We start from the raw sequence: 26,520 nt of genomic DNA on the forward strand, positions 1-26,520 counted from the left end.
TGGCTATTCTGAACTATTTTATGTTATTTGATGATACTGTCAATGGAATTGTTTTTAAGATTTCATTTTCAAATTGTCTGTTGCTACTGTATAGAAATACAAATGATTGGCCAGGCGCGGTGGCTCACGCCTGTAATCCCAGCACTTTGGGAGGCCGAAGCGGGTGGATCACCTGAGGTCAGGCTTTCAAGACCAGCCTGGCCAACATGGTGAAACCTTGTCTCTACTAAAAGTACAAAAATTAGCCGGGCATGGTGGCAGGCGCCTGTAATCCCAGCTACTTGGGAGGCTGAGGCAGGAGAATCGCTTGAACCCAGGAATTGGAGGGTGCGGTGAGCCGAGATCACACCACTGCACTCTAGCCTGGGCGAGAGAGTGAGACTCCATCTCACGAAAAAAAAAAAAAAAAAAAGAAATACAAGTGATTTTTGTTTTTTGACCTTAAAACAGGCAACATAGCTAACTTCACTTATTTGTTCTAGTAATTGTTCTGTAAATTCCTTTAAATTTTCTAGATAAATAATGATGTCATTTGTGAATACATAATTTAACTTCTTCCTTTCCAATCTTTATGCCTTTTATTTCCTTTCATTACAGTTTTACTTTTTCTTTTTGAGACAAGGTCTCACTTTGTCAACCAGGCTGCTGTAGCCTCCACCTCCCAGGCTCAAGGATCCTCCCACCGCAGCCTCCTGAGTAGCTAGGACCACAGGTGCACACCACTACACCCAGCTAATTTTTGTATTTTTTTGTAGAGATGGAGTTTCGCCCTGATGCCCAGGCTGGTCTCAACCTGCTGAACTCAAGCGATCCGTCCATCTCAGCCTCTCAAAGTGCTGGGATTACAGACATGAGCCACCACGCCTAGGCAGTTTTACTTCTTTCTTTCCAGTCTTCATGCTTTTTGCTTCCTTTCTTTATTACGGTAACTTCTAGAGTCTCCTATAGAAAGTAAAATAAAAGTGGTGACTGTTGACACCATTACTTTATTGCTAATTTCAGTGGGGAAATAATCAATGTAGTAATAATAACTTTAAATAATATGGTAGCTGTAAATTTTTCTCAGATACCTTTTATCAGATTGATGAAGTTATCTTTTATTCCTGGTTTGCTGAGTTTTTATAATGCATGGGTGTTGAATTTTTCAAATGTTTTTTCCTGCATTTATTGAGGTGATCATATATTCTGTTAACATACCAAATTTCATTGATCAATTTTTGAATGTTAACCCAACCTACCATTCCTGGGATAAATCTCATTTGGTTGTAGATACAAAGGATGCTATATCATGACCAAATGAGTATTTTCATAAATATTTTTGTGTCTGTGTTCATGAGGAATATTAGTCAATAATTTTATTTTCTTGTAATGCCTTTATCAGGTTTTGATATCAGAGTTATGCCAGTCTCATAAAACAAGAGTTTGCTTCAGATTGGTATCATTTTTCCCTTAAATGTTTAACAGAACCATTTGGGCTTGACATTTTCCTTGTTTGAAGATTCTTTATAATGAATTCAATTTCTCAATTAGATACAAAGCTATTCTGACTTTTAATCTTTAATCAGTTTTGATAAATTGTGCTTCTCAAGTGTTAAAATAATTGGTAAGCCATTAGACTTATGTAGCTCTAATACCCTCATGAGGAAAATGAAACTTAAGTTTAGCCAATCACAGTTGGCTAACTGGGATATTGGTTGTATTGTCATAAATTTCTCATTTGGATAGTCCAAATAAGGCAAACACTCAAACTTTAACCAATGAAACAATTTCTTTGCTCTGCAACCCCTTCTAACAGAGCCCCAAACCACTTCTGGTTTGTAACTGCTCAATTTATGAAGCACTGCTGGAATACCTTAAATTTTTTTTTGTTTGTTTGTTTGAGACAGAGTCTCACTCTGTAGCCCAAGCTGGAGTGTAGTGGCACTATCTCGGCTCACTGCAGACTTCACCTCTAGGGCTCAAGTGATTCTCCTGCCCCAGCCCCCAAGTAGCTGGGACTAGAGCCATGTGCCACCATACCCAGTTAATTTTTTTGTAGTTTTAGTAGAGATGGGGTTTCACCATGTTACCAGGGTGGTCTCGAACTCCTGAGCTCAGGTGATCCAACCCCCTTGGCCTCCCAAAGTGATGGGATTACAGGTGTGAGCCACCACGCCTGGCCAGCTTGAAATTTTAATGTGGAAAAGTTTATATTATAACACAAAGAATTTGATCATTTCCTCTAAATTGTTAAATATATTGGCATATGGTGTTCATGATAGACCTTATTATCTTTTTGCCTTTTTAAAAAATCAGTCTTGGCCAGGCGTGGTGGCTCACACCTGTAATCCCAGCACTTTGGGAGGCCAAGGCAGGCAGATCATGAAGTCAAGAGATCAAAACCATCCTGACCAACATGGTGAAACCCCATCTCTACTAAAAATACAAAAATTAACTGGGTGTCATGGTGTGTGCCTATAGTCCCAGCTCCTCAGAAGTCCGAGGCAGGAGAATCACTTGAACCTGGGAGGTGGAGGTTGCAGTGAGCCAAGATCGCGCCACTGCACTCCAGCATGGCGACAGAGCGAGACTCCATCTCAAAAAAAAAAAAAAAAAAAGAAGAAATTCAGTCTTGCCAGGGATTTACCAATTGCATCTTTTCAAACAACAAATTTTTAATTCAATAATTTTAAGAGATAGGGTTTTGCTGTGTCATCCAGTAAAATGGACTCCTTTGATGTACATTAATCAAATATAACTTTAACTTCTTTTAGCTATAACTCTTTGTATTCTTTTAGCTATAGGTCTCTCTCCATACACACATATACATATATATTTGTATACACTCTATATATTATTTTATTCGTGTGTGTGTGTATTTAGTGGTTGCACTAGGGATTACAATGTGTATCCTCAACTTATCTCGATCTATTTAGAACTAATATTGTACCACATTAGGTAAAATATAAGACCATCACAACCATATAATTCCACCCCATCCTTTTTGCTATCATTGTCTGAAACTGTACTTTTATATATGTTATAAAATACATACTACAATAATACAATGTTATAAACCTTGTTATAGCTTGTTGTCTTTTAAGTAAAATAAGAAAAAACATAGTTTTTGTTTTTCCATGCTGTTTGCTATTTCTAGTGCTATTCATTGCCTCTGGTAAACACTCGTTTCCATCTAATGTCATTTCACTTCTATCTTCTCCAATCTCTTAAGGCTTCCAGTAACTTTTTCATTTCAGGTTTTTGTTTGTTTGTTTGTTTTTTGTAGTTCTAGGATTTCCATTGTTTCTTTTTTCTACTTCTCATGTCTCAGCTGAGAACCACTATCTGTTCATTCATTATAACCATGTTTTCCTTTAAGTTCATATACGTATTTCTAATAGTGTCTTTAAAGTCCTTGTCTGCTAATTCCATCTCAGAACCTGTTTTGGTGACTGCTTTTTCTCTTGACTATGGGTTCATTCACATGTCTAGAATTTTTTTTTTACACTAGATGCTATAGATGTATTATAGAATCTCTGGATTCTATTATTTTACTCTCAAGAGTATTGCTTTTTGTTCTAGCATTCCACTGAATTACCAGTGAATCACTTTAAACTTACAAAGGCATTATTTATACACTGTGGTAGGTCTGTTTCAAGTTTTGCCCTTATTGCAAGGTAAGTACTTAGTCCTAAGTCATAGTCTTCCACAGTAAGCTGTGGCCCTGCATGGGTTCCAGTGAAAAGTCCTACATGTTTCTCAACCCATCTAAGTTGGTGGGATTCAACCTCCAAGTTCTATATTCCCTGTGGTGGTGGCGGCTGAAATGTATCTATTGAGCCCTTTGAGCTTTCCAGCTATTGCTTACATGGGCTCTTTGGGATCTTTCCTGCACATGTACACTTCAGGGTCAGGTAAAGATTTGAGTAAAAGTTATATAAAAACTTTAGGACTTGTTTTCTGTGTCTACTTTCTGAAATATCTCCCTCAAAATGCAGTCACTCAGCAGCCCCAGGGTCCATCTTCTGAAACAATGACTGTGGCTCTCTGCTTGCATTCTATTCTCCCTATGTACTAGGGATGACCCTCAGATGAAATGCCAAAGAAACTGTTCTCATACAGTGTTATCTCCATCTTTCAAGGGTCTAATTCCCTCCAGTTTCTGCTTTTTGACTGCCCTCCAGTACCTTCAAGTTCTTTATACCCTTATGTTTTATCTATGTTTATAATTATTATCTCATGCAAGCTACTCTGCCAATACCTGGATTTGGGTTTTAGCTGAGAAAAAGAAATCAGATCCAAAATTCCTTTAAAAAGGTAAAGACATGCCTCCTTCTATGCTACTAGTGGGAAATAATGTATACCTGAATAACAACGGATTTAGAAAACATCAACAATTATAATATAGATTATATCTGAAAGAACTGAAGTTCCAGAAATGGAATCATTTGACAGATTCATAGGTAAAATTTGACCAAGGCCAGGGAAGAAGGGGAGTGTCACAGAATGGTAAGATCTCAGTCCTGGGCTTAATACCTAGATGATTTATTGATAGGTGCAGCAAACCACCATGGCACACATTTACCTATGTACCAAACCTGCACATCCTGCAACATGTACCCCAGAACTTAAAAATAAAAATTAAAAATTAAAAAAAATCTCAGTCTTGGACCGTCTCCTCACCTGGGCATTAATTTACTCAGCACATTTACAGAATATCTACTGTATGTCAGGTAGTGTGAAAAACACTAGATATATGGAGATAAGTGGAAAAAAATCTCTGTCAAGAGCTTAGAGTCTGATTGAAGGAGGAAGAAGACACAATAAAGATGTAAAAACACAAACAGTAACTGCCAAATGTGAAGTGACATGGAGGAAACTATTTCAATACAGTGGTAAGGGAATACCTTTCTGAGGAGGTCACATTTCAGCTGAATCCTGAAGATTGAGAAGGAATTAGCTATTCAAAAAAAGCAGGTAGGCTGGGCACGGAGGCTCACACCTGTAATCCCAGCACTTTGGGAGGCCAAGGTGGGTGGATTATTTGTAGTTAGGAGTTCGAGACCAGCCTAGCCAACATGGTGAAACCCCATCTCTGCTAAAAATACAAAAAATTGGGTGTGGTGGCACGCACCTGTAGTCCCAGCTACTCGGGAGTCTGAGACAGGAGAATCGCTTGAACCTGGGAGGCAGGGGTTACAGTGAACCGAGATCATGCCACTGCTCTCCAGTCTGGGCAATAGAGCCAGACTCAGTCTCAAAAAAAAAAAAAAGGCAGGTAAGGCAGGTAAAGGGGTATTCCATACAGGGAGACAGAATGCACAAAAGAGTTTAAAAAAAAAAAAGTGAAAAATGCAAGATGCTTGTAGCTGGAACTCTGTGAGCAAGAGGTAAATGGTATTGCGGTGGAGCTGAACCAGTAAGCAGCATCTTTAATGCAAGGAATGAAGTGCAATGAGAACATACTGCAGGGTTTTTGTTGTTTTTGTTTTTCGATTTTTTTTTTTTTTTTTTTTTTTGAGATGGAGTCTCGCTCTTTCGCCCAGGCTGGAGTGCAGTGGTGGGATCTAGGCTCACTACATGCTCCGCCTCCTAGGTTCACACCATTCTCCCACCTCAGCCTCCCGAGTAGCTGGGACTACAGGCACCCACCACCACGCCCAGCTAATTTTGTTTCTGTATTTTTAGTAGAGATGGGGTTTCACCATGTTAGCCAGGATGGTCTTGATCTTCTGATCTCGTGATCCGCCCATCTCGGCCTCTCAAAGTGCTGGGATTACAGGCGTTAGCCACCGCGCCCGGCCATACTGCAGGGTTTCAAGCAAGAAATAACATAATCTGATTACATTTTTTAAAAACTTCTCTGGCTCCTATCCAGAATGAGATCAGTTGGGAGGTGACTCAAGTAAGATGATGAGAGGCATAGATAAGGACATTGTGGCAGAGAGTGTAAGAAGTTAATTGAGATATATTTTAGAGATAGGATTGAGTGGCTGGCAGATGAAAGGAATAAGAAAAAATTGATACATTCCAGGTATCTGGTTTGAGCAACTAGGAGAATGGTAGTACCATGACTAAAGTGGAGAATATGGCTTTAGAGCTTACCACATTCTAGTGCGGGAGACAGACAGAAAAGTAGATGTTACATAGTAATAAGTGCAGTGAGGAGAAATAAAGTAGAATAAAGGAATAATGAGTAATGGGGCTGCTTATATTAGATGAGTTGGTCAGATCACCATGTAAACAAGCTCAGGCCAATGTGCTGGAGGATGAGAAAACACATAGAGCCCAGTAATCCCAGCTGAAGCCTTAGAGCAGCCGACCCACAAGTTGACTGAAGACACACAAGAATGCCAGTCAAGACAATCTTGGCAGGCAGTATCTCTAAGAACTACTATGATGCAGATACTGGTTTTGGTAAACAGGCAGGGTTTGTGTTTGATCCTGTGCTGATCATAACTGCCCAGCCAGTCACTCAATCCTATCTCTAAAATATATGGGTGGTAGAGAGAAATAGGAGGCTTGAGGAGAAAAAGGTGTAAAACAGCCATTATGTGAAATACAATGAGCAAGAATACTACAAAAACTTGCCCTCTAATGTTGTACAGCATAGGAAGCTGATATACACCAATCTGCACAGTTACCAGTTACTGATTTCCTTCACGATACTTAGAAGCATGCATGTAGGCACAACTGAAGAAATGGGTTCATCCAGACTGAGATCTTGCCAGGTAAAGTGTTAGCCAACTACAGCTTGCATGCCAAATCTGGCACATGGCTTGTTTTTGTACAGACCAAAAGCTAAAAATTGTTTTAACATTTAAAAAGTGTTGTAGGCCAGGCATGGTGGCTCACACCTGTAAACCCAGCACTTTGGGAGGCCAAGGTGGGAGGACTGCTTGAACCCAGGAGTTTGAGACCATGCTGGGCAACAAAGCAAAGCTCCACCTCAATTTGAAAAAAAGTGTAGAAAAAAACAAAGTTTATGTGACACAGCCTGTGCATGGCCCTAGAGGAAACGTTTCCCAACTCCTAAAGTAGGTAAACGATGAAAGAAGGGCAAGCGAGTTGGAGGGTACTGCAAGGAGAGTGATTAAAACATTATCTGGGAAATCATAACTGGACATGAAGGAAAGCAAAGGAGAGTGACTGATAGAGTAGAATCTAAAGATGGTACTTCCCGGTCATATATTCTGTCTAAAAATCCTACTAGATTTCCTTGGAGGCAGCCTAACCTGCTCCACCAAAGCAGCGGTTTCTAATATAATGATCACATGAGGGTAAGAGTAAGGTACCCCCAAGAACCTAAAAATAAGATTAACCTCTCAAAAAATCTGTTTACATTCCATAGTGACGAGGGCACTGTTTTAGATACAGGAGACACAACATAAAATTGAAGAGGCAAATAAAATATATGGGAAACGCTTATTGGCCTCTTTTGAAAGCTTCTTTTCTGTTGCCAGCCAACTTTTCATGTTATGTTCCCTAGTATTCTCACTTATGTCTGCTTCTCTTGCTCTACCTCCTCTCTCTGGAGTATCTCATGCTCCCACAGCCTCAGTACTACTCTGTTTCACAGCAACTCCTAAATCATTTCTCTAGCCCCAATCTTGCCTCCAAGATTCACACTCCAATTTTCAGATTCCCACTGGAAATTTTCCTCCTGATGAGTATCTTCTATTTCATCTGTGATGGTGGGAATGTTGTATACCTCTACTGACCAATGCGGTAGCCACTAGCCTCAAGTGGCTATTTAAATTACTTAAAACTAAATAAAATTTAAAGTTCAACTCCTAGGTTTTACCAGCCACATTTTAAGTACTCGATATCAACATGGGGCTAGCAGCTACTATAGCACAACTCTAGGCTGCTTAGTTTCAAACTGAACTCATTTTCTTCCCCAGACTATTCCTGTTCCTGTATTTCTCACCATAGATACTGGTATCACCATGCATCTCTCATTTGGAAAAAAAAAAAAAAAAAAAAGGTCTGGTCACCTTAGACTTTTCCCTCTCCTTCACAGCCCATCTCCATCTAAATTGTACCTAAATATTGTCTCGTGTACCTCAGAAATCTCCAATCTAGCCCCTTCTCTGGATCCTTATTATCCCTGTTCTTGTACAGGCCCTTCTGATATCTGGTTTGAGCTACTTTTCAGAGCTTTTTTTTTTTTTTTTTTTCCTTTTTTTGTGTGTGAGACCCTGTCTGGAGTGCAGTGGCCCTCAAGTAAGATGATGAGAGGCATAGATAAGGACATTGTGGCAGAGAGTGTAAGAAGTTAATTGAGATATATTTTGGAGATAGGAAATATATTTCTACTACTTGAAGCTACTGCAGCTTCAAACTCCTGGGTTCAAGCGATCCTCCTGCCTCAGCCTCCCAAAGTGCTGGGACTGCAGGCATGAACCACTGCATCAAGACAAGAGCTTCTTAAAGTCTTTTTCTGAGGCTTTCCCTACTCCAAACCTTATGCTACATTACTACTAGTTGTTTCTTAAGAACAAATCTGATTGTTCCATTCCTACCTTCTTTAAGATTCCTGTTGGTTCCATCCTATTCATCCTTATATCCCTAGCATTTAGAATACTCTTGGACTCTATGTACTCAATGCCTGATGAATAAATGAGTTTTCCACGGCACTCCAGCCTGGGTGACAGAGCAAGACTCCGTCTCAAAAAAAAAAAAAAAAAAAGAGTTTTACAGATAGAAAAGCAAAGGGATATCCCCTTGTCCAGGAGAGAACTATTTACCTATTTACAGTGCAAATAGTCATGCAGATAAGCTGGAACCAGCCTACTCCAAGCAAATTGTACAAGATGCCTAACTTTGCCCCCTTGTGTCTATATAAATTATATTACCCAATGTTCTGGAGCAACCACAGTTACGGATTCTACAGGTAGGAATTTGGCTTCAGAGCTTAGCCTAATTTGAACTCCATTTCCTTGCCTCTTGCTTTCTTCAAGGACAGATCCAATGGTATTTACGATCACCCAATATCTTTGTAGGTAAAACAGGAAAGAACTTACCAATTTTCGTGACATTGTAACAACTAATCCTACTGTATTTTTAAAAATGGCCATATCCCACAGTTTTCTAATAACTGATTTAGGTTTTGACTAAGAACCAAGAATGAGGAAATAATCATTTATTCAACACATTTTAAATCTTCTCTGCATGCCAGCTGCTGTGGAGGAACACAAATATAGTTAAAGGAAGATATAATCACAACACAACTATTTTCTTCTCCACCCTGTATCTCCTGCCATCACAGAATGTTTTTCTTGTTGAGGATATACCTACAGCCTCGCAGATCATTATTCTCAATTCCAGTTACCTTCAGCTCCACCTGCTTCAATTTTAGTCACCTACTTCCAACAATACCTACAATTAGGCACTCTCTAAAAAATATATATATATATTTTTGTCTTCTTACTCCTGCCCTTGTATCTACTGGAACCCCATTGGAAAATGAATCCCTTGATAATCTCTCTGTTCTCCAAGTACATTGGCCATCTCATAGCTTCACTTTCCTCCCTACTCAGCCCAGATAACAAAATGCATCAATTCTGCTACTCTCACCACTCTATCCCTCAACTCCTTTGCCCGTCCTTTTACTGCTGACATCCAGAACATCTAATAAATCCATCCATTTATTCATTTGCTCAGTACAAATACTAAATGAATACTATAGGTCCAACATTAGTTTCTGCTTCTTCCAATGTTGAATGCTGGTGGGACAAAAAGAAGTCACAAATCATAGTGTCCCACAAATTTAAATATCCCATCTCAGGTGAGGCCTCAACACTAATCAGCGATTCTTAACCTTCTCTTTGTGCCTTTCAAGGGGCGTTTTTTCCACTCCTCTCAAACTCAATCCTACTCATGATCCAACCTTTTCAGAAGATGGCATTCTTTCTATTTCATAGACAAAGGAGAGGCTTTAGGGCATGTATTACCTCATCTTAATGCATCTACCCACAAACACTTTTTTTTCTGTTTTTACCTCCTGCCGTTTTATAGTAAGACTTGCCTTTGCTTGTCCATTGCTAATTTTATTTCTCTGTGCTCTGGACCATCTTTCCCATTCAGGAACTGTTTCATTAGTCAACCTTTCCTTCTCAAGGGGCTCTCTCCCAAAAAAAGGCTCCTCTCTCCCTCCCATTAAGTTTCAAAACAAAAAACTCTTTTGATTTTATACCCCTCTAAACTCTATATACTCTTCTAAATGGTGCATCCACACTGAATGCTGAGGAAATCAAGAGTTTTGATAAAGGGAAACCTCTCCCTCTCCACTTCCCATTCCTTGCCCCTGTTGGTGGGAATACTGGGAGTGGCAACAGCCTAAACCAGATCACACTTGGGTTCCAGCACCCCCAAGTGCCTTCCAAAAATTTTTCTGCATCCAGAAATGTGCTACTGGCTTGCTCAGCGTGTCTACATCCTACACTGGCAGGGGACTGCAATTATTCTTCACAAGGGAAGAATTCCCAGCAAGTGTGGGTTGTCAGCTTGCCTCCTGTAAGCCCCTTTGTGCACACTGCACATCTTTACTACAGACTGGATGAGTTAGGGAGGCCCTTTAGATTGGCTAGCCTAGAAATTTGGGACTATTGAACTTCATTACTTGGACTAGGAGGTAAAAAGTAGTAACAAATTTTCGTGTTGTGAACCTCAGGATCATGATCATGAGTAAGCAAGCATGAATGGTTTATACTTCCTTACACAGATTAAATGACAAAGTCACTACACTGAGAACCCAAGGTAAAATAAAATGGCATGGACACTGAATTCAGATGAACATATTAAAAGAATATACTATTATTCTAAAAGTTTATAGCAGGCCTGAGCCCATTTTCAAATTTTCCAGGTCCCATTCATTCAGTGTTTTAAGCATGTCGGTTGTCAAGCAGTGAAAGAATCTAGCAGTACACTGATACAGTTTCACAGAACTTTCCCACTGGTGGGAGATAAGACATTTAGTAATCAACTGCTAATTGTGATGAGTGGTCTGAAGGAGCCTGGAGTTGTCTGAAGCAGTTTTGGGGAGGTGGGAAGAGGGCACACTTTTAACAAATCTAGTTTCGCCAGGGTGGAGTTCAGTTTCCAGCAGAAGAAAACTGCCACGAATGAAAGCTCTCATGTAGTACAGAGCAGCACCGCCATAGCCCTGGAGCAGCCTAGCGTGGCATGAGCCCAAATGAAGTGACAGAAATGCTGAAGATGGGCCAGAGCCTAATTAGGCAGAACTCTATAAACCATATCACGCTGTTGGATTTTTTGTCTGCTTTTAATATCCTAAGAAAATAGGAAGCTACTGAAGGATTTTAAGAAGCGGATGAAATGAAAATTTCATTATCAGGGCACAGATCAGCAGGGCACGGTGGCTCATGCCTGTAATCCCAGCACTTTGGGAGGCAAAAGCGGGCAGATCACCTGAGGTCAGGAGTTCGAGACCAGCCTGGCCAACATAGTGAAACCCCATCTCTACTAGAAATACAAAAACTAGCCGGGCGTGGTGACGGGCATCTGTAATACCAGCTACTCAGGAAGCTGAAATAGGAGAATCGCTTGAACCCAGGAGGTGGAGGTTGCATTGCAGTGAGCCGAGATCGTGCCACTGTACTCCAGCCTGGGTGACAGAGCAAGACTGTCTCAAGAGAAAAAAAAATCTTTTCAGTGCTGCATCACAAATGGATGGGGGAAGGAGTGGGTGTAGGCCAACAATGAATGCAGGCTGACCCATTATGGTAGCACAGATGAGAGATCTTGGCTACCCAGATTGGATGTGGATGGTATAGACACAATAGAAATATCATAAAAATCATTAGTGCCAAGGATTTGAAAGCTGAATGAGGGGGGCTGAAGGGCAGGCATGAATCAAGACTTGGCAATTTTTGGCTTCAACACCCAAAAGGATGATGGTGCCATGTATTGTTTTCATTAAATATTTAACGGAAAACATGATGTGAAATTACCATGTGGAATAGTTTTTTTTTTTTTAATACTTAAGAAAAATTACACTGTAACTACAAAGTAATTTCAAATGTGTATTTCTTGATCAACTATAGTCTTCCCACAATTTCTCAATGTCCGAGCTTACCTAAAAATTGCCAACATCAATTTTAGATTCTCCTTAAACAATTTTCTACTGTCCTTAGGATAAACAGATTCTAAACATGGCCTACCAAGACTGTTCCCACCCTCTGTCCTTTGTCTAATCCTGCTGTTAGTTCTTGGAATATACTAGTCTCTTCATCAGCCTTTGAGAATCCTTTGCCAACAGCAATTCCTCCCCCCAGTTAATGCTGGCTTGTTTTCTAGATTCAACTATTACTTCCAATCATGATTAGGTTCCCATTCACTTCTAAGGGAATTATACTTTTTCCTCAGAGAACATATGATAATGTTATACTTACATAAATATTTGTCTTAACAGTCCATAAACACCATGAAGGCAAGGAGCATATCTGCTTTGCTCTCTTGATAAAATTTAGTGCAGAACCACCGGGTGTGGTGGCTCATGCCTGTAATACCAGCACTTTGGGAGGCTGAGGCGGGTGGATCACGGTCAGGAGTTCGAGACCAGTCTGGCCAACATAGTGAAACCCTGCCTCTACTAAAAATACACAAATTAGCCGGGCATGGTGGCGCGTGTCTGTAGCCCCAGCTACTCCGGAGGCTGAAGCAGGAGAATTGCTTGAACCCGGGAGGCAGAGGTTGTGGTGAAGTGAGATTGCACCACTGAACTCCAGCCTGGGCAACAGAGCCAGATTCCAACTCAAAAAAACAAAAAGCAAAACTTAGTGCAGAACCTGCCACATAGTAGGCATTGCAATTTCTACTGAATGAAGAATGAATATGGGAACAAGGCAGAGGCAAACTGAAGGCTGAATTAAGATTCAACTCAAGCTCCACTGTTCAGTGGCAATCCTACATCAGCATCGATGTAATTTTATCATCCCTAAAACAAGAGAAAACATAACCACTTTATATAAAAGAACTACCAATGTAAAATAAGTATGACAAGGATTTTTCATGTTTATTTAGCAAGTTAAATGCTGTTTTTACTGATGATAAAAAGCAAATGAGATACTCAAAAAACTAAAATAATTAAAACTATAAAGTATTTGTTCACCTGAAGTTCAGTATTTATGAGATAATTAAGCCCTTAGCTACTTTCAAGATTTTAGCTTTACTAAAATAAACTTAAAAAAAAAAAAATACTGCATAGGAAAATGTCTGATTCTTGTTTGAAAGTGTGTTTTATTTTTCTTTTGTTGAATACACATTTGTTTTACTAGCAGTCCAGATAAACAAGTATATAAAGGAAATAGTAAATTTTTATTTTGGCAGAAGATAAACTGTGCAGATTAAAATGCCTCAATTTAACCTGAAGAAATGGTTTTGAATCATATAAATTTTTAAGAAAAATAAAGACTGTCCAAAGGGATTCTCCTAGCTTATAACACATTTCCAGAATAACTCTCAAAAAAAAAAAATTCAAAAATACTCATTGACTACCTTAAAAATATGTCAATACCGTATGGCTTTATGAAATAACTTCTAAAATTTATATAATTTTTCTTATTTAAAAAGGACCCCAAGTTTTAAATAAACTGCTAGCAGTATCATTTTCTTCACTTAAAAGTGCATATCTTTGAGGGTGGGACATACATTTTGAACAAATAATGATTTTTACAAATTAACACCAAAAAAAAAAAAAATCACTTAAAATATTGTGAGGAAGAGAGTTTTCACCAAACGTCATCTTTAAATAGACTGCAGTAGATGACATTCTTCCTTTTTTCTTTTTATACCATCAGAATTCTCAATGAAATGCTTTGGCCAGTTTTAAGACATATCACAGTCTCTACCAAGACATACTGACATTAATGATGTCCGTGGAGATGGCAACTGCCTTGATGGCTCAGTTTGAATAGACACAATGTTACTGGGCTGGTTCTCCAAATCAGAAACAAAGGTGCTCTCTTCTCTTACATCCAGAGTTTGTTCAACTGAAGCTGCTGGAGATGGAATATTATCTACAGTTTTGTTGGCATTATTCAAGTTGTTACTAAGTGTAGCAATATCACACTCCTTGTCCAGCACACCAAATTCATCTTCTATTGTAACTACATCTTTAGTTTCAAATGGTTCCAAGGAAGGAGCCAAAAACTCATTTTGTAGAGGGTCTTGAGGACCACTATTGTCACATTCTGTATCCTCCTTTATTTCAGAATCCTTATCACTGTCACTGTCGATGGTAATTACAACTGGGGAACGTGAAGCATTATCTCCATGGTGTTTCTTATGCTTCTTCTTATGTTTCTTCTTTTTCTTTTTATGGTGTTTAGTTGTATCAGTAGCTTTTCCTTCATAGACTATCTCTACACTTAGGCTCCGGGTCTTCCTTTTTCTCCTTTTGTGTTTTGTCTCTCTGTCTGATGATCGGCTGTCCGAAAAGGTATCACTCTCATTTTTGTAGTTTCCATCCAATTTTGATGAAGATTTTTGGTAATGACTGTCCTTTGCTTTAGAAGCAAATTCACGAGATGGCTGAGCCACTTCGTTAGTACCCTCCAAATGCCGTGTTTTGTATTTTCGTTTCCCTCCAGGCTTTTCATTTCTCACCCGGTCAGTCCCGGTAGATGCAGTCCTTGATCTGTTACTAGACAGGCTCCTTGATCTGTGCCTTTCATAGTAGTAATATTTCCTCTCACTGTGATTATTTTTTTTCCTAGCATTTGTTCTTTCAGAAAAGGACTGAACTCTAAATTCTGGACTTGAAGACTGTCTAGAATAATGAGCTCTGGACAGAGTCCTCCTCCTGTAAGATGATTCATACCCATCCCTGTCCTTGTTTCTACTGTAATAAGTATACTCCCATTTGTATCTGCTTCCATAATTATTTCTTAAATAATAACGATCTCTATTTCTGCTCCGTGATCTTCTTTTACCATGATCACTGCTACGAGACCTTGATCTGCTTGTGCTTTCACTACTTAGAGACAGAGTTTGGCTTCTTCTGGACCAACTGCTATCTCTAGTTCTTGATCTCTTTTTGTCTCTTCTCCCTCTAGGTCTGCTACTTTCCCTGCTTCTGGATCGTTTACTTTTCATCCTTTTCTTCCCATGATGCTTTCTATGATTCTTCTGATCATGCCCACTTCTACTCTGAGAACGTGAATCTGAACTTCTTGATCTTCCCCTCTTTCTGTGTCTATGATTATATGGAGAATATACTCTGTCTCCTCTTACAGATGAGCTCAGGTTTCTGGGAGATGACAATGACGTAGATCGTTTCTCTTCCTTCTTTGATTTGATTCTTGTACTAGAATCACAATGACCTTTATTTATTTCTTCATCCTTTCCAAGGACAGAGTGTGGAGATGAGCATCTACTAACATCGCTATCACCAGAACTGTAAGATTGCTCCTGTTCTTGTGTCTTCACTGTCTCCATTTTCTCATAAGAACCTAAGTCCTCAGAATCAGAGGACAGTTCAACAAGTTCTGGGGTCCTCTCAGCTAGTGGTTTAACAAACCCAACAATGACACAATTATCTGAAGAATCATCACTGTCATTATTTAGGTCCTCATTGGTTTGTACTCCTTGTATCTGAGACGTGGCTCCTCCTGTGACAAGTTCTTCATCTGAACTGTCAGAAGTATTTAAAAGAGAAGACATAGTAACGTGTACCTGCTCTGAGCTTGAGTAAGATGGTCCTGGAGTTTCATCATCCCATGGTGCCTGACTAACAGTGGCTACATTAATATCCAGCTCTTGAGTCTCAGCCTCATCTGGGGATATTGTTATGACTGAAGAATCAGAATGGCTGCCTTCTTCATATGAAGGAGCAGGGCAATCATAATTGGCATGCTGGTCAAAGGCTGCCATGTTAAAAGGAGATCGGGCAAAACTGATAAATTCATGTATAAAATGCTCAGTTCGATTAAGTAAAAATGGTCTTAAATCAGACACAAATGCCTGACTCTCCAAGTCATAGCGAGTAACATTACTCATGATAATATGCTGGACAATATTCACTAAAGATCCATGAGCTCCAAAAAGAACTGTAAGTTCACGTTTTAACCAGGGGACTAATCTGTGAAGGCAAGCTGGATTTCTACGGAAAAATTCAGCTGAAATATCCCTGTAGCGGCCACCATCTTCAATATTTCTAACTCGAGCACCAGCACGATAGAGAGTTCGTCTAAAATTAATAATATCTTGTTCTTGAATTTTCCGCAAAGATCTTTCATCTGCGGTAGTTGGCCTTCTTACTGCAATTTGTCTCATAAATTGAGGAATTTCAGCATCTCTAGGTCTTGTTGAAATGCCTAACCCTTCAAATAGTACTCCACTATCTGGTGGAGTTGTTGTTCTTCTGTTCACAGGACCACTAGGTGAATACACAGAAGCATTTCGTTCCCTTGTCAGAGTTGTACGGTAGCGAAATCGTCGATCAGGGGTGACAAAAGAACCATTATACGAAGGCCTTAGGACATACTCCTTGAAGTCATCTTCCGCCCTCACAGAATGGAAAATAGAATCAAAGGGCTGTTTACATAGTGGACATTCAGCTTTGTTTTTTGACCACTCCTGTACACAGCGAAAACAGAACTTATGTAAGCAGCGATCTAAGTAAGACACATTATCAAATCTATCCAAGCATATAGGACACTTAGAATCAGGAGATGCATCAGCTGGTACTGTCTGTTGCAATTTGCTAGTGCCAGCTTTAGGTGAAAAGTTGTCCATTTTAAATTCCTTAGCAGCTGATGCCATTATCTGTAAAAGGGAAAGAAATATATCAGTAACCTGAAAACAGACGAATGACTAAATAGTCTCAACAAAAAATGCAAATAAAGACCTTGAAACATATTTTGGTGAAAATACTTAAGTGACCCATTACTTCTGTTGTATTATAAAGGGGCACTGCAGCATAGTAATGTAGTGGTTAAAGCATAAGCTCTGAAGTCAGATTTCCTAAGACTGAATTCTGGTTCCACACTACCAGCGTAATTATGTGCCAGTTAGTATATCTGTGCTTTAATTTCATCCGCAAGTCAGTGATAACAGAATCTGCCTCACAGGGTTTGTGAAGATGTAAAAAGCCCTTAGAAAAGGCACCCGGTACACAGTAAAGTTCTCAAATATTATTTAACACTCTACTAATCTTTTTAAAACCAATTTGAGAAATATCTGACATAGACAAAAAAAAGTACCAAATATCCATGTATCCACCACTTATCTTATGCCCCTTATCTTCCCCTCCTATCACTCTGTAGAAAACAAAAAACAAAAACACCACAGTCCTCAGTTGATGTTATTTCTATGTACGGCTTTATACCTTTCATATACATATGCCACTAACAATACAGACTACTGATTTATCTGTGATAGTATTTTATATGTACTTTTCTAAAACAACTTTGGTGAGATATAACTTACATACCAGAAAGTTCACCTGTTTAAACCAATCCTATGGTTTTTAGTGAAAGATTCTTTTTTCAACCTTAGAAAGCTAATTTTAAAAAAGCACAGGAAACTTTTAGTGAAGATTAAATAATAAATGAAAAAGCAGCCAAGAGGCAGTGCCTGGCTCACAGCAGGTGCTGAGTAAATGTTAGCTGTTATTATTACTACACTGTATTACTGTTATTACTACACTATTATATTCAGTTTATCTCTCATTCCTTTCAGCATTCCCAATAAGCCTTCCTTTAGCTTTTTTTCTTTAATCCAAAAGTCAGGCCACAAAATATCTTGAAGTCATGTTTTCGGTCCCCTTCCCTATTATCCTTTCCCATAAGGATGACTAGAATATTAAAGATTAGCTTGTTTTATCAGTTTACATTGGCTCAAAACTTTGCTAGACCTGAAATCTAGTACGCATTTTAGCTTTATCTCATAAACCCCAAAGCTGCATTTTATACTAACCATTTTTTTTTTTTTTTTTTTTTTTTGAGACGGAGTCTCGCTCTGTCGCCCAGGCTGGAGTGCAGTGGCCGGATCTCAGCTCACTGCAAGCTCCGCCTCCTGGGTTCACGCCATTCTCCTGCCTCAGCCTCCCGAGTAGCTGGGACTACAGGCGCCCGCCACCTCGCCCGGCTAGTTTTTTGTATTTCTTAATAGAGACGGGGTTTCACCGTGTTAGCCAGGATGGTTTCGATCTCCTGACCTCGTGATCCGCCCGTCTCGGCCTCCCAAAGTGCTGGGATTACAGGCTTGAGCCACCGCGCCCGGCCTATACTAACCATTTTGAATATATTGACTACTGGGGGGCCGGGTGCAGTGGCTCATGCCTATAATCCAGAACTCTGGGAGGCCAAGGCAAGCAGATCACCTGAGGTCAGGAGTTCAAGACCAGCCTGGCCAACATGGTGAAACCCCGTCTCTACTAAGAATACAAAAATTAGCCGGGCATGGTGGTAGGCACCTGTAATCCCAGCTACTTGGAAGGCTGAGACAGGAGAATCGCTTGAACCCAGGAGGCAGAGGTTGCAGTGAGCCGAGATTGTGCCATTGCGCTCTAGCCTGGGTGACAAGAGTGAAACTCCGTCTCAAAACAAACAAACAACAACAAAAAACTACTAGGCCCTTTGTTTCCCGGGGCCTAATATTCATCTTCCTCCACCTCCTTTATCACAGGAAATTCCATCACTAGTCAACTGGGGTTAAGTTAATCAAATAACAGAATGGTAATTTTCTAAAGAGATAAGAAAAACCAATAAACAAAACCCACAACAAAAACTCATGACTGTGAAATACAAGTATTCCACCATAGTTTTCATATTAAACTTGCTCACTTTAGGGCATCTTGGCTTTCTCAGAACCATAACTTAATAGAGAATCAATTAATGCTAAACAAGTCTTTCTTCAGGGGTTCAGGTATTTCTAGTCTTCTATTTACTGGACTGAAAATGCAAAAAATCATCACTGTCCTGGAAGGTCTGGAAAAGCAGAATTATAAATACATCATACTGCTTTTTTGTTCATAAGCACTCTAAAACCCTAATACTGCACAATCTTCTCAGTATTTCCCTCTACTTTTAACATTTTTTAATCTGCCCACTCAGGAAATTTAAAGAAACACACATATAAAAATAAAAACCTTTCAGTTCAGAGACTGTGTGTGTGGTGGAGGGAAGGGATAGAGAAAAGTTGGGAGGGAATCAAAGAGGTTATCAAAAGATCTGGATTGAAGACCAGGCTTCACCTAGAACGAGCTCTAGTTAATGTGAAGAAAACCACATTACTCTGGACTTTAGTTTTCTCCTCTATATAATGAAGGGATTACTGGACTTGGAAAAAATACCTGTGAATTCCAAGTTAATACATGTTATCTTCACTTAGTTCTTTGAAATAGAATTTTAGTGTTTTCTGAACACTTCCATTTCACATAAAAATTACAGCTGAAAATTAATGTATTAAAGGGAATTATTAGGTAGTAAACTTGAAGTTCAAATAAAATAAAATCTCAACAAAGTATGATTTAAAAAAAAAAAATGAAACCTTACCCTTCCCTTCTCTAGTTTTATAAGCCTGTTAACCACTTTGACAGTAAAAGGTGAATGAATGACTGGTAATGTCCTCCACAATAGGTTAAAAAAAACAAACAAACAAATTAGAACTCATTCTTATATTTCTACACAGGAATCATTAGCTGAAAAGAATAATCTTAGCCAGGCATGATGGGAACACCTGTAGTCCCAGTTATTCAGGAGACTGAGGCAGGAGGATTAACTGAGCCTGGGAGGTCCAAGCTGCAGTGAGCCATAATTGCACCACTGCACTCCAGCCTAGGCGACAGAATGAGACCCCGCTTCAAAATAAACAAAACAAGCAGTCTTCATCAGAAACATCAAAGAGGCGGGGCACGGTAGCTCACGCCTGTAATCCTATCACTTTGGAAAGCCAAGGCAGAAGACACTTGAGGCCAGGAATTTGAGACAGCCTAGGCAACAAAGCGAGATCCAGTCTCTATTTTAAAAAATAAAAAGAAACATCAAACAATTGGAATGCATGTAAATCATCAAATAAGTAATTAGCTCTTCAAAATCATCACTAAATACTAAATTAAAATGTTTTTTAAAATGCAAATAAAGTCGAACTATGACCCAGCAATTACACACCTAGATATACCCAAGGGAAATGAAAACTTGTCCACACAAAAAACTGTATATGAATATTCACAGCAACTTTAGTCATAATACCTCAAAAGGAGAAACTCAAATACCCATCAATTGATTAACAGATTAATAAAATGTGGTCTATCCATACAATGGAATTTTATGGCAATAAAATGGAACAAAGTACTGGTACCATGTTGTAACATGGATGAACCCTTTTATTATGCTAAATGAATGAAAAAAAATTCACAAGAACCCACATATAGTATGATACATTTTTTTTTTTTTTTTGAGACGGAGTCTTGCTCTGTAGCCCGGGCTGGAGTGCAGTGGCCTGATCTCAGCTCACTGCAAGCTCCGCCTCCCGGGTCCACGCCATTCTCCTGCCTCAGCCTCCCGAGTAGCTAGGACTACAGGCGCCTGCCACCTCGCCCAGCTAGTTTTTTTTTTGTATTTTTAGTAGAGACGGGGTTTCACTGTGTTCACCAGGATGGTCTCGATCTCCTGACCTCGTGATCCACCCGTCTCGGCCTCCCAAAGTGCTGGGATTACAGGCTTGAGCCACCGCGCCCGGCCAGTATGATACATTTTATATGAAATGTCCAGAATAGGCAAATCTATAGAGAGGAAATAAGGCTGGTTGGTGGCTGCTGCTGGGGCAGTAATGAGGTTTATTTCTGGGATGACGAAAATGTTCTACAATTAGATTATTGTAATGGTTGTACAACTCTGTAAATATACTAAAAATAATTGACTTACAAACTTTAAACGGGTGAACTTTATGGATGGAATGTAATCTTTTATTTTTTATTTTGTTTGAGACAGAGTCTTGCTCTGTCACCCAGGCTGCAGGGCAGTGGTGCGATCTCGGCTCACTGCAAGCTCCGCCGCCCGGGTTCACGCCCTTCTCCTGCCTCAGCCTCCCCAGTAGCTGGATTACAGGCACCTGCCACCACGCCTGGCTAATTTTTTTGTATTTTTAGTAGAGACGGGGTTTCATGGTGTTAGCCAAGATGGTCTCGATCTCCTGACCTAGTGATCCGCCCGTCTCGGCCTCCCAAAGTGCTGGGATTACAGGCGTGAGCCACCGTGACTGGCCCGAAATGTAATCTTAACAAAGCTGTTTAAAAATACAAATTAAGGCATAAAAACTGGGATGACTAGATACAGATTAAGAGTAGTTGATTTGCTGGCCGGGCGCGGTGGCTCATGCCTGTAATCTCAACACTTTGGGAGGCCGAGGCCAGCGGATCACCTGAGGTCGGCAGTTCGAGACCAGCCTGACCAAGATGGAGAAACCCCGTCTCTACTAAAAATACAAAAATTAGCCAGGCGTGGTGGCACATGCCTGGAATCCCAGCTACTCAGGAGGCTGAAGCAGGAGAATCGCTTGAACCTGGAGGCAGAGGTTGCAGTGAGCCGAGATTGTGCCACTGCACTCCAGCCTGGGCAGTAAGAGCGAAACTCTGCCTCACACACACAAGAGTGGTTGATTTCCAGAAGTTCTGAATTTAAGTAGCAATTCTTAAATTTTCATCAGGTAGACCCGATGAAAAACACAGTGCTTCAGGTTCTGTAAGAAGCCTGTGTAAAAGTTTCTCCATCCTAGCACTCTAGGAATTAGGACTATTCATTTCCTCACAGGAGACAATCAGTTCCTCCAGTCGCACTTTCTAAACTGTCTCTCAAATCCTAAATGAAGTTCACCATCTTTAGTACAAACTGATTAAGCCAAAACTTCCCTTTCCCAAATCCTCAAATCTGGTTTTAACAAGGATAAGAACCCTTCATGTCACAATTCAGGGAAATTTTAGATAATTAATACGGACACACATCTAGGGAAAATGGATGGGGGAGATAAAGAATCAGGAAGCTCGAATCTACATTTCAGGAGACTGGATATTTGAAAAACTGCACAATGATATAAACGAAGTAGAACTGTGGAATTAAAGTCAGACTTATTACAAAAGTCATCTATGGCATACTGTATATAAAATTTAATCATCTGCTGATTACATTTGCAGGAGTGATGTTAATTCTGACGCAGAGCCAAGGCTGAGAATTACCACCACTTATTAGGTGTGTGATCTGGAGGAAGTTATTTCTCAAAATCTCACGTTTTCTCAGTTCTAAAATGGAATTGAAAAGGTGGTTGTGTGACGGAACATATTTCATGAAAACCCTTAGCACAGTGCTTGGTGCACAGTAAGACCTCAACACTGTTCTCTATGTTACGTGAACACGAAGTGAATTTTGGTAGCTCATCACCCATAACTGATTATAAGGGCCCAGACAGAGGATAGTCTGTAACAACAAAACAATCATCATACTTAATATAATTATTATACTTAATATTTCTAGGCAAAGTGACTAAACAGCGTTCACGAGTAGATGAAATAGATCACCCAAGTATTAAAAATAAACAGGTTCGCTACCTCTTGCCACCTTAAAGAAATCACTGTACCTCTCTGAAATACATTTTAATCAATTCCAAAAGAAGATACAAAAGTTATGCGATCTGCTGACCAGATCCTATCAAACTGAATTCCAATTCCTGCAATAAGAATTGGTTGGGAACCGTTCCCCTCTAAAACCACTCATTCCAGACAAGCATGATTGATTTTAGCTGATTGTATAGCTTTCTTTGCATTTCATGGACAAAACCCAGAAAGTTCTCACCACTACTAAAATCTCGGGCAGCTGTTTCTTAATTTATCTTAAATAATCTTGAAAATTACCTATCAAAAGGTCTACTCCGTTTTCCTCTTAAATCACTATGTGGCTCATCTCAGCACTGCCCCCTTCCAGCCTACAATCAGCAACCCATGAGGAAAGCTGCAGTAACTGGATGCATGAACAAGTCACGGGCAATTTCTGCTCAGAATGTTTAACACAGCACAGACGAGTCCAAAAGCCACGGTGATAGTCGTTTGCTTTGGTTCAGAACTGCCACTAGACAGACCTAAGATAGGCACCATGAGCATTACATAACTACAATGAACTTAAATATTGTTATTCCCATTTTACAGACAGGCTCAGGGGCTTAGGGGACCTAGGCAAGGTCACATATCCTGTAAGGGTGACGCCACGATTCAGTTTCATTGCTTTTTCGTTTTTCCCTGAGACCAAGCTCTTTCCAGTACACGGGCAGGCTCGCGCCCCTCGGGAGCGCTTGTGGGAAGCGCAACCCTCGCCCGCCCGCACCAATCCACAGGTGCGCGCAGAAGCCGCCCGGGGGCCCTGGCCCTGGCCCGCTGAGGCCCGGACAGCCCCGCAGGCCAAACCCGCAGCCCTCGGGTCCCGAGGCGCCGCTCCAGGCGGGAGCGTCAGCTCATCCGACCCTTCCGACCCCCACGTCCCATTGTTCCGAATCTCACTCACCTCGGAGGATGCCGGCGCAGGCCTGGCTGGGGCGCTCGCCACGAGCTCCCGGCAGCCCAGAAAGCTAGGTCGGTGACGGCAGGATCCGCGAAGGCGTACCCGGCGACTTCTCCGCCTACCCTCCGAAGCGGGAGCAGGCGGGGGCGCTTCACCCTCCTCGCGAGACAGCGGAGACCCCAGCGGCGGCTGCGACCCCTGTGACGCAAAGCGCTCATCACCAATGGCAGCTCGGAAGCAGGGCAGAGAGTGAGACCCACCCACCAGCTCCCGGCGCGTCAAAACACAACACCCGCCTTCGCCACGCATGCGCAGGAGATGGGCGCCGGCCCCGAGGGCGGGGCTCAGCGCGCCTGCCGAAACGCGGCCCCTCCCCCGCAGCTCCAGACCCGGGATGAGGGCAGTGCGACCCTCCCCATCTTGTTACTGGTTCTCAGCCGCTGGGGACACTGACTGAATGTTCGCCCCTAACTTACCCGGAAAACACGACAACTAGTTCGATGTCGTTTCAACCTCACCAAACTCTGCGGGAACTTAACGAAATTGTCTCTAGTGTCTAGATAAGGGAACTGTTACACGGAGTTGAAGTCTCTCACCTCCTGTTGTACGCCTCCCGGAAGCAACACCGGGAGTCCAACGGGATCCAAAACCAGAGCCCAACCAGTATCCTATAAAATCTTCAGAGAGGGATCCCCTCCAGGCTGGGGAGAAACAGGACAACCTAACAAAACAGGGCCTGGACTCTTCCCTAAACAGACCAGGTTTTTCTCCGCTCTTCCCCTTCCCACTCCCTGAAATCTAGACTAAAACTCTTTTAAGATAACTGCGAGGTGTAAAGAACGTCTAGAGCCTAAAGCGGCCCGTTGCCAGATTCTACTCCTCAGGCCTCAAATGTGAGCGTCCCAAACATTCTAGAGCTGAACCTGGTACGCTTGCCAGCCAAACTGCCGTGCTCGGGGCTCAGTATCTCATGCGCGGCCGTTCAAGAACCTCAGACACGCTCAGAAAACACTTGTTGCTTGACTGGTACATTATGGCGGGTAACGCATCCCACATATTTCTTCTTAGAGATATACATCATGCTATACATTTGTGAAGAACGGCTCGATTTACAGGGGTTCCCACAACGATCTGTCACATACAAAAGAGTGGGTGGTATTTTTACGTCAAAGATGAACAGGCGAACGTTCATCTAAATCGTGTGGTATCAGATGCGGAGAGGCGTGGGGGAGCCGGGGGAGAAAGCATTAATTCTTCCAGCTTTAGACCCCGACGTAATATTTAAAACGTGGATTGTTTTTCAAATAAACTTTTCAATGGACACGACAGCACCTCATCCTGCGTTAATACTGCATTGCAACTATAAAGAAAACCAGTGGAGGTACTCCTATCTCCTATCTCTCTAGTTGGCAAAAAAAGGAAAAAAAAAAAAAAAGGCAATTTTTAACATTTTCTCGTTTATTCCCCTCTAAAAGGCGGGCAAGGCCCCCGATCACGTGATCCCGCCCCCCCCCCCCACCAACTCCGGGCGGAAGAGGCCGGCGACACCTCTGCACGAAGCGAGTGGGCGGCCGCTCGTGCCCGGCTAAAAGATGGCTGCTACCGCCGGGCAGCCACCGCCTGGGAGGTTACTGTAAGGCCCGCAACTCCCGCCAGCTCCCGCGAACCGCTGCCGCCTCCTTACCATGAAGCCAGTGAGTCGTCGCACGCTGGACTGGATTTATTCTGTGGTAAGTCCCGGGGCTCGCGGGCCCCCACCGTGTCGACTCACTGGGCCTGCAGGCAGAAAGGCTCTACTTCTTCAGCACCCAGAAACTCCAAAATCCATTCCTGAATTAAGCATTTCACTCCCTCACCTCGACTCCGCCTCTTCCTGGAGGATACGATCTTCCGCTTCTTACGTAAGGGCAGCTGGGTGTACCCGCCACTGGAACCCCATTTATTCGACTTTGTTACTTTAATTCCCACCTTAGCAATGGCACACGGTAACCTGACGGCGGGGGGAAATACCAGGCACATTTCACACCTCTTTTGGTTTTTGGTTTAGTTGCTGCTTGTCATCGTTTTAATCTCCTGGGGCTGCATCATCTATGCTTCAATGGTGTCTGCAAGACGACAGCTAAGGAAGAAATACCCAGACAAAATCTTTGGGACGAATGAAAATTTGTAACTCCTCTGGATTTACTTCTCTGAAAATAGTTCTTTCCCTCATGCTTAGGTAGATTTAAAAGTAAAATTCATAATGCAAAGTTCCCAAGTTTATTTTTGCATTATCCTTTATAACAAGCACTAGTATGCAAATTTGCAGAAATATCAGGCACATTTCACACCTCTTTTGCAGTTTTTGGTTTAGTTGCTGCTTGCCATCGTTTTAATCAACTGGGGCTGCATCATCTATGCTTCAATGGTGTCTGCAAGACGACAGCTAAGGAAGAAATACACAGACAAAATCTTTGGGACGAATGAAAATTTGTAACTCCTCTGGATTTAATTCTTTGAAAATACAGTTCTTTCCCTCATGCTTATGTAGATTTAAAAATAAAATTCATAATGCAAAGTTCCCAAGTTTATTTTTGCATTATCTTTTGTAACAAGCACTAATATGCAAATTTTTAACTTAGAAATTTTAGTATTTTACATTCTCATGACAAAACAGCAAATAAGCTTTTCAATGAAGTTTCTAAATTCTTTAAAAATGACTCGGAAAGATTCCTTTTTATTTTTGGGGGGGGGTGGGTAGGGACAGTGTCTTGCTCTGTCGCCCAGGCTGGAGTGCAGTCAGTGGCTCTATCTCAGCTCACTGCAAGCTCTGCCTTCTGGGTTCACACCATTCTCCTGCCTCAGCCTCCCGAGTAGCTGGGACTACAGGTGCCCGCCACCATGCCCGGCTAATTTTTTTGTATTTTTAGTAGAGACGGGGTTTCACTGTGTTTGCCAGGATGGTCTTGATCTCCTGACCTCGTGATCTGCCCGCCTTGGCCTCCCAAAGTGCTAGGATTACAGGCGTGAGCCACCATGCCCAGCCGGA

The 26,520-nt window shown here is 41.3% G+C and overlaps 2 protein-coding genes across 3 annotated transcripts; one reads left to right on the forward strand and one right to left on the reverse strand.

The window, feature by feature from the left end:
* Positions 1-12,996: 12,996 nt before the first annotated feature.
* On the reverse strand, positions 12,997-25,540 carry LOC105485640 (TOP1 binding arginine/serine rich protein, E3 ubiquitin ligase). 2 transcript variants are annotated; one of them, XM_011747967.3, is made up of 3 exons: positions 25,177-25,540; positions 23,496-23,690; positions 12,997-16,770 (listed from the first exon to the last, which is right to left on the reverse strand). In XM_011747967.3, exons 1-3 carry the CDS (start codon positions 25,177-25,179, stop codon positions 13,831-13,833), a joined length of 3,138 nt encoding a protein of 1,045 aa, XP_011746269.1. In that variant the 5' UTR covers positions 25,180-25,540; the 3' UTR covers positions 12,997-13,830. The 2 variants fall into 2 exon arrangements, with proteins under 2 accessions (XP_011746269.1, XP_024649778.1); XM_024794010.2 differs by lacking the exon at positions 23,496-23,690.
* LOC105485639 (small integral membrane protein 27) lies at positions 24,747-26,057 on the forward strand. The gene is made up of 4 exons (XM_024794012.2): positions 24,747-24,873; positions 24,968-25,222; positions 25,540-25,710; positions 25,834-26,057. The coding sequence occupies exons 2-3, from the start codon at positions 25,178-25,180 to the stop codon at positions 25,660-25,662; spliced, it is 168 nt and encodes a 55-aa protein (XP_024649780.1). The 5' UTR covers positions 24,747-24,873; positions 24,968-25,177; the 3' UTR covers positions 25,663-25,710; positions 25,834-26,057.
* The last annotated feature ends 463 nt before the right edge of the window (positions 26,058-26,520 follow it).

Source organism: Macaca nemestrina, chromosome 14 (assembly GCF_043159975.1).
Source record: "Macaca nemestrina isolate mMacNem1 chromosome 14, mMacNem.hap1, whole genome shotgun sequence".
Lineage (NCBI taxonomy): Eukaryota > Metazoa > Chordata > Mammalia > Primates > Cercopithecidae > Macaca > Macaca nemestrina.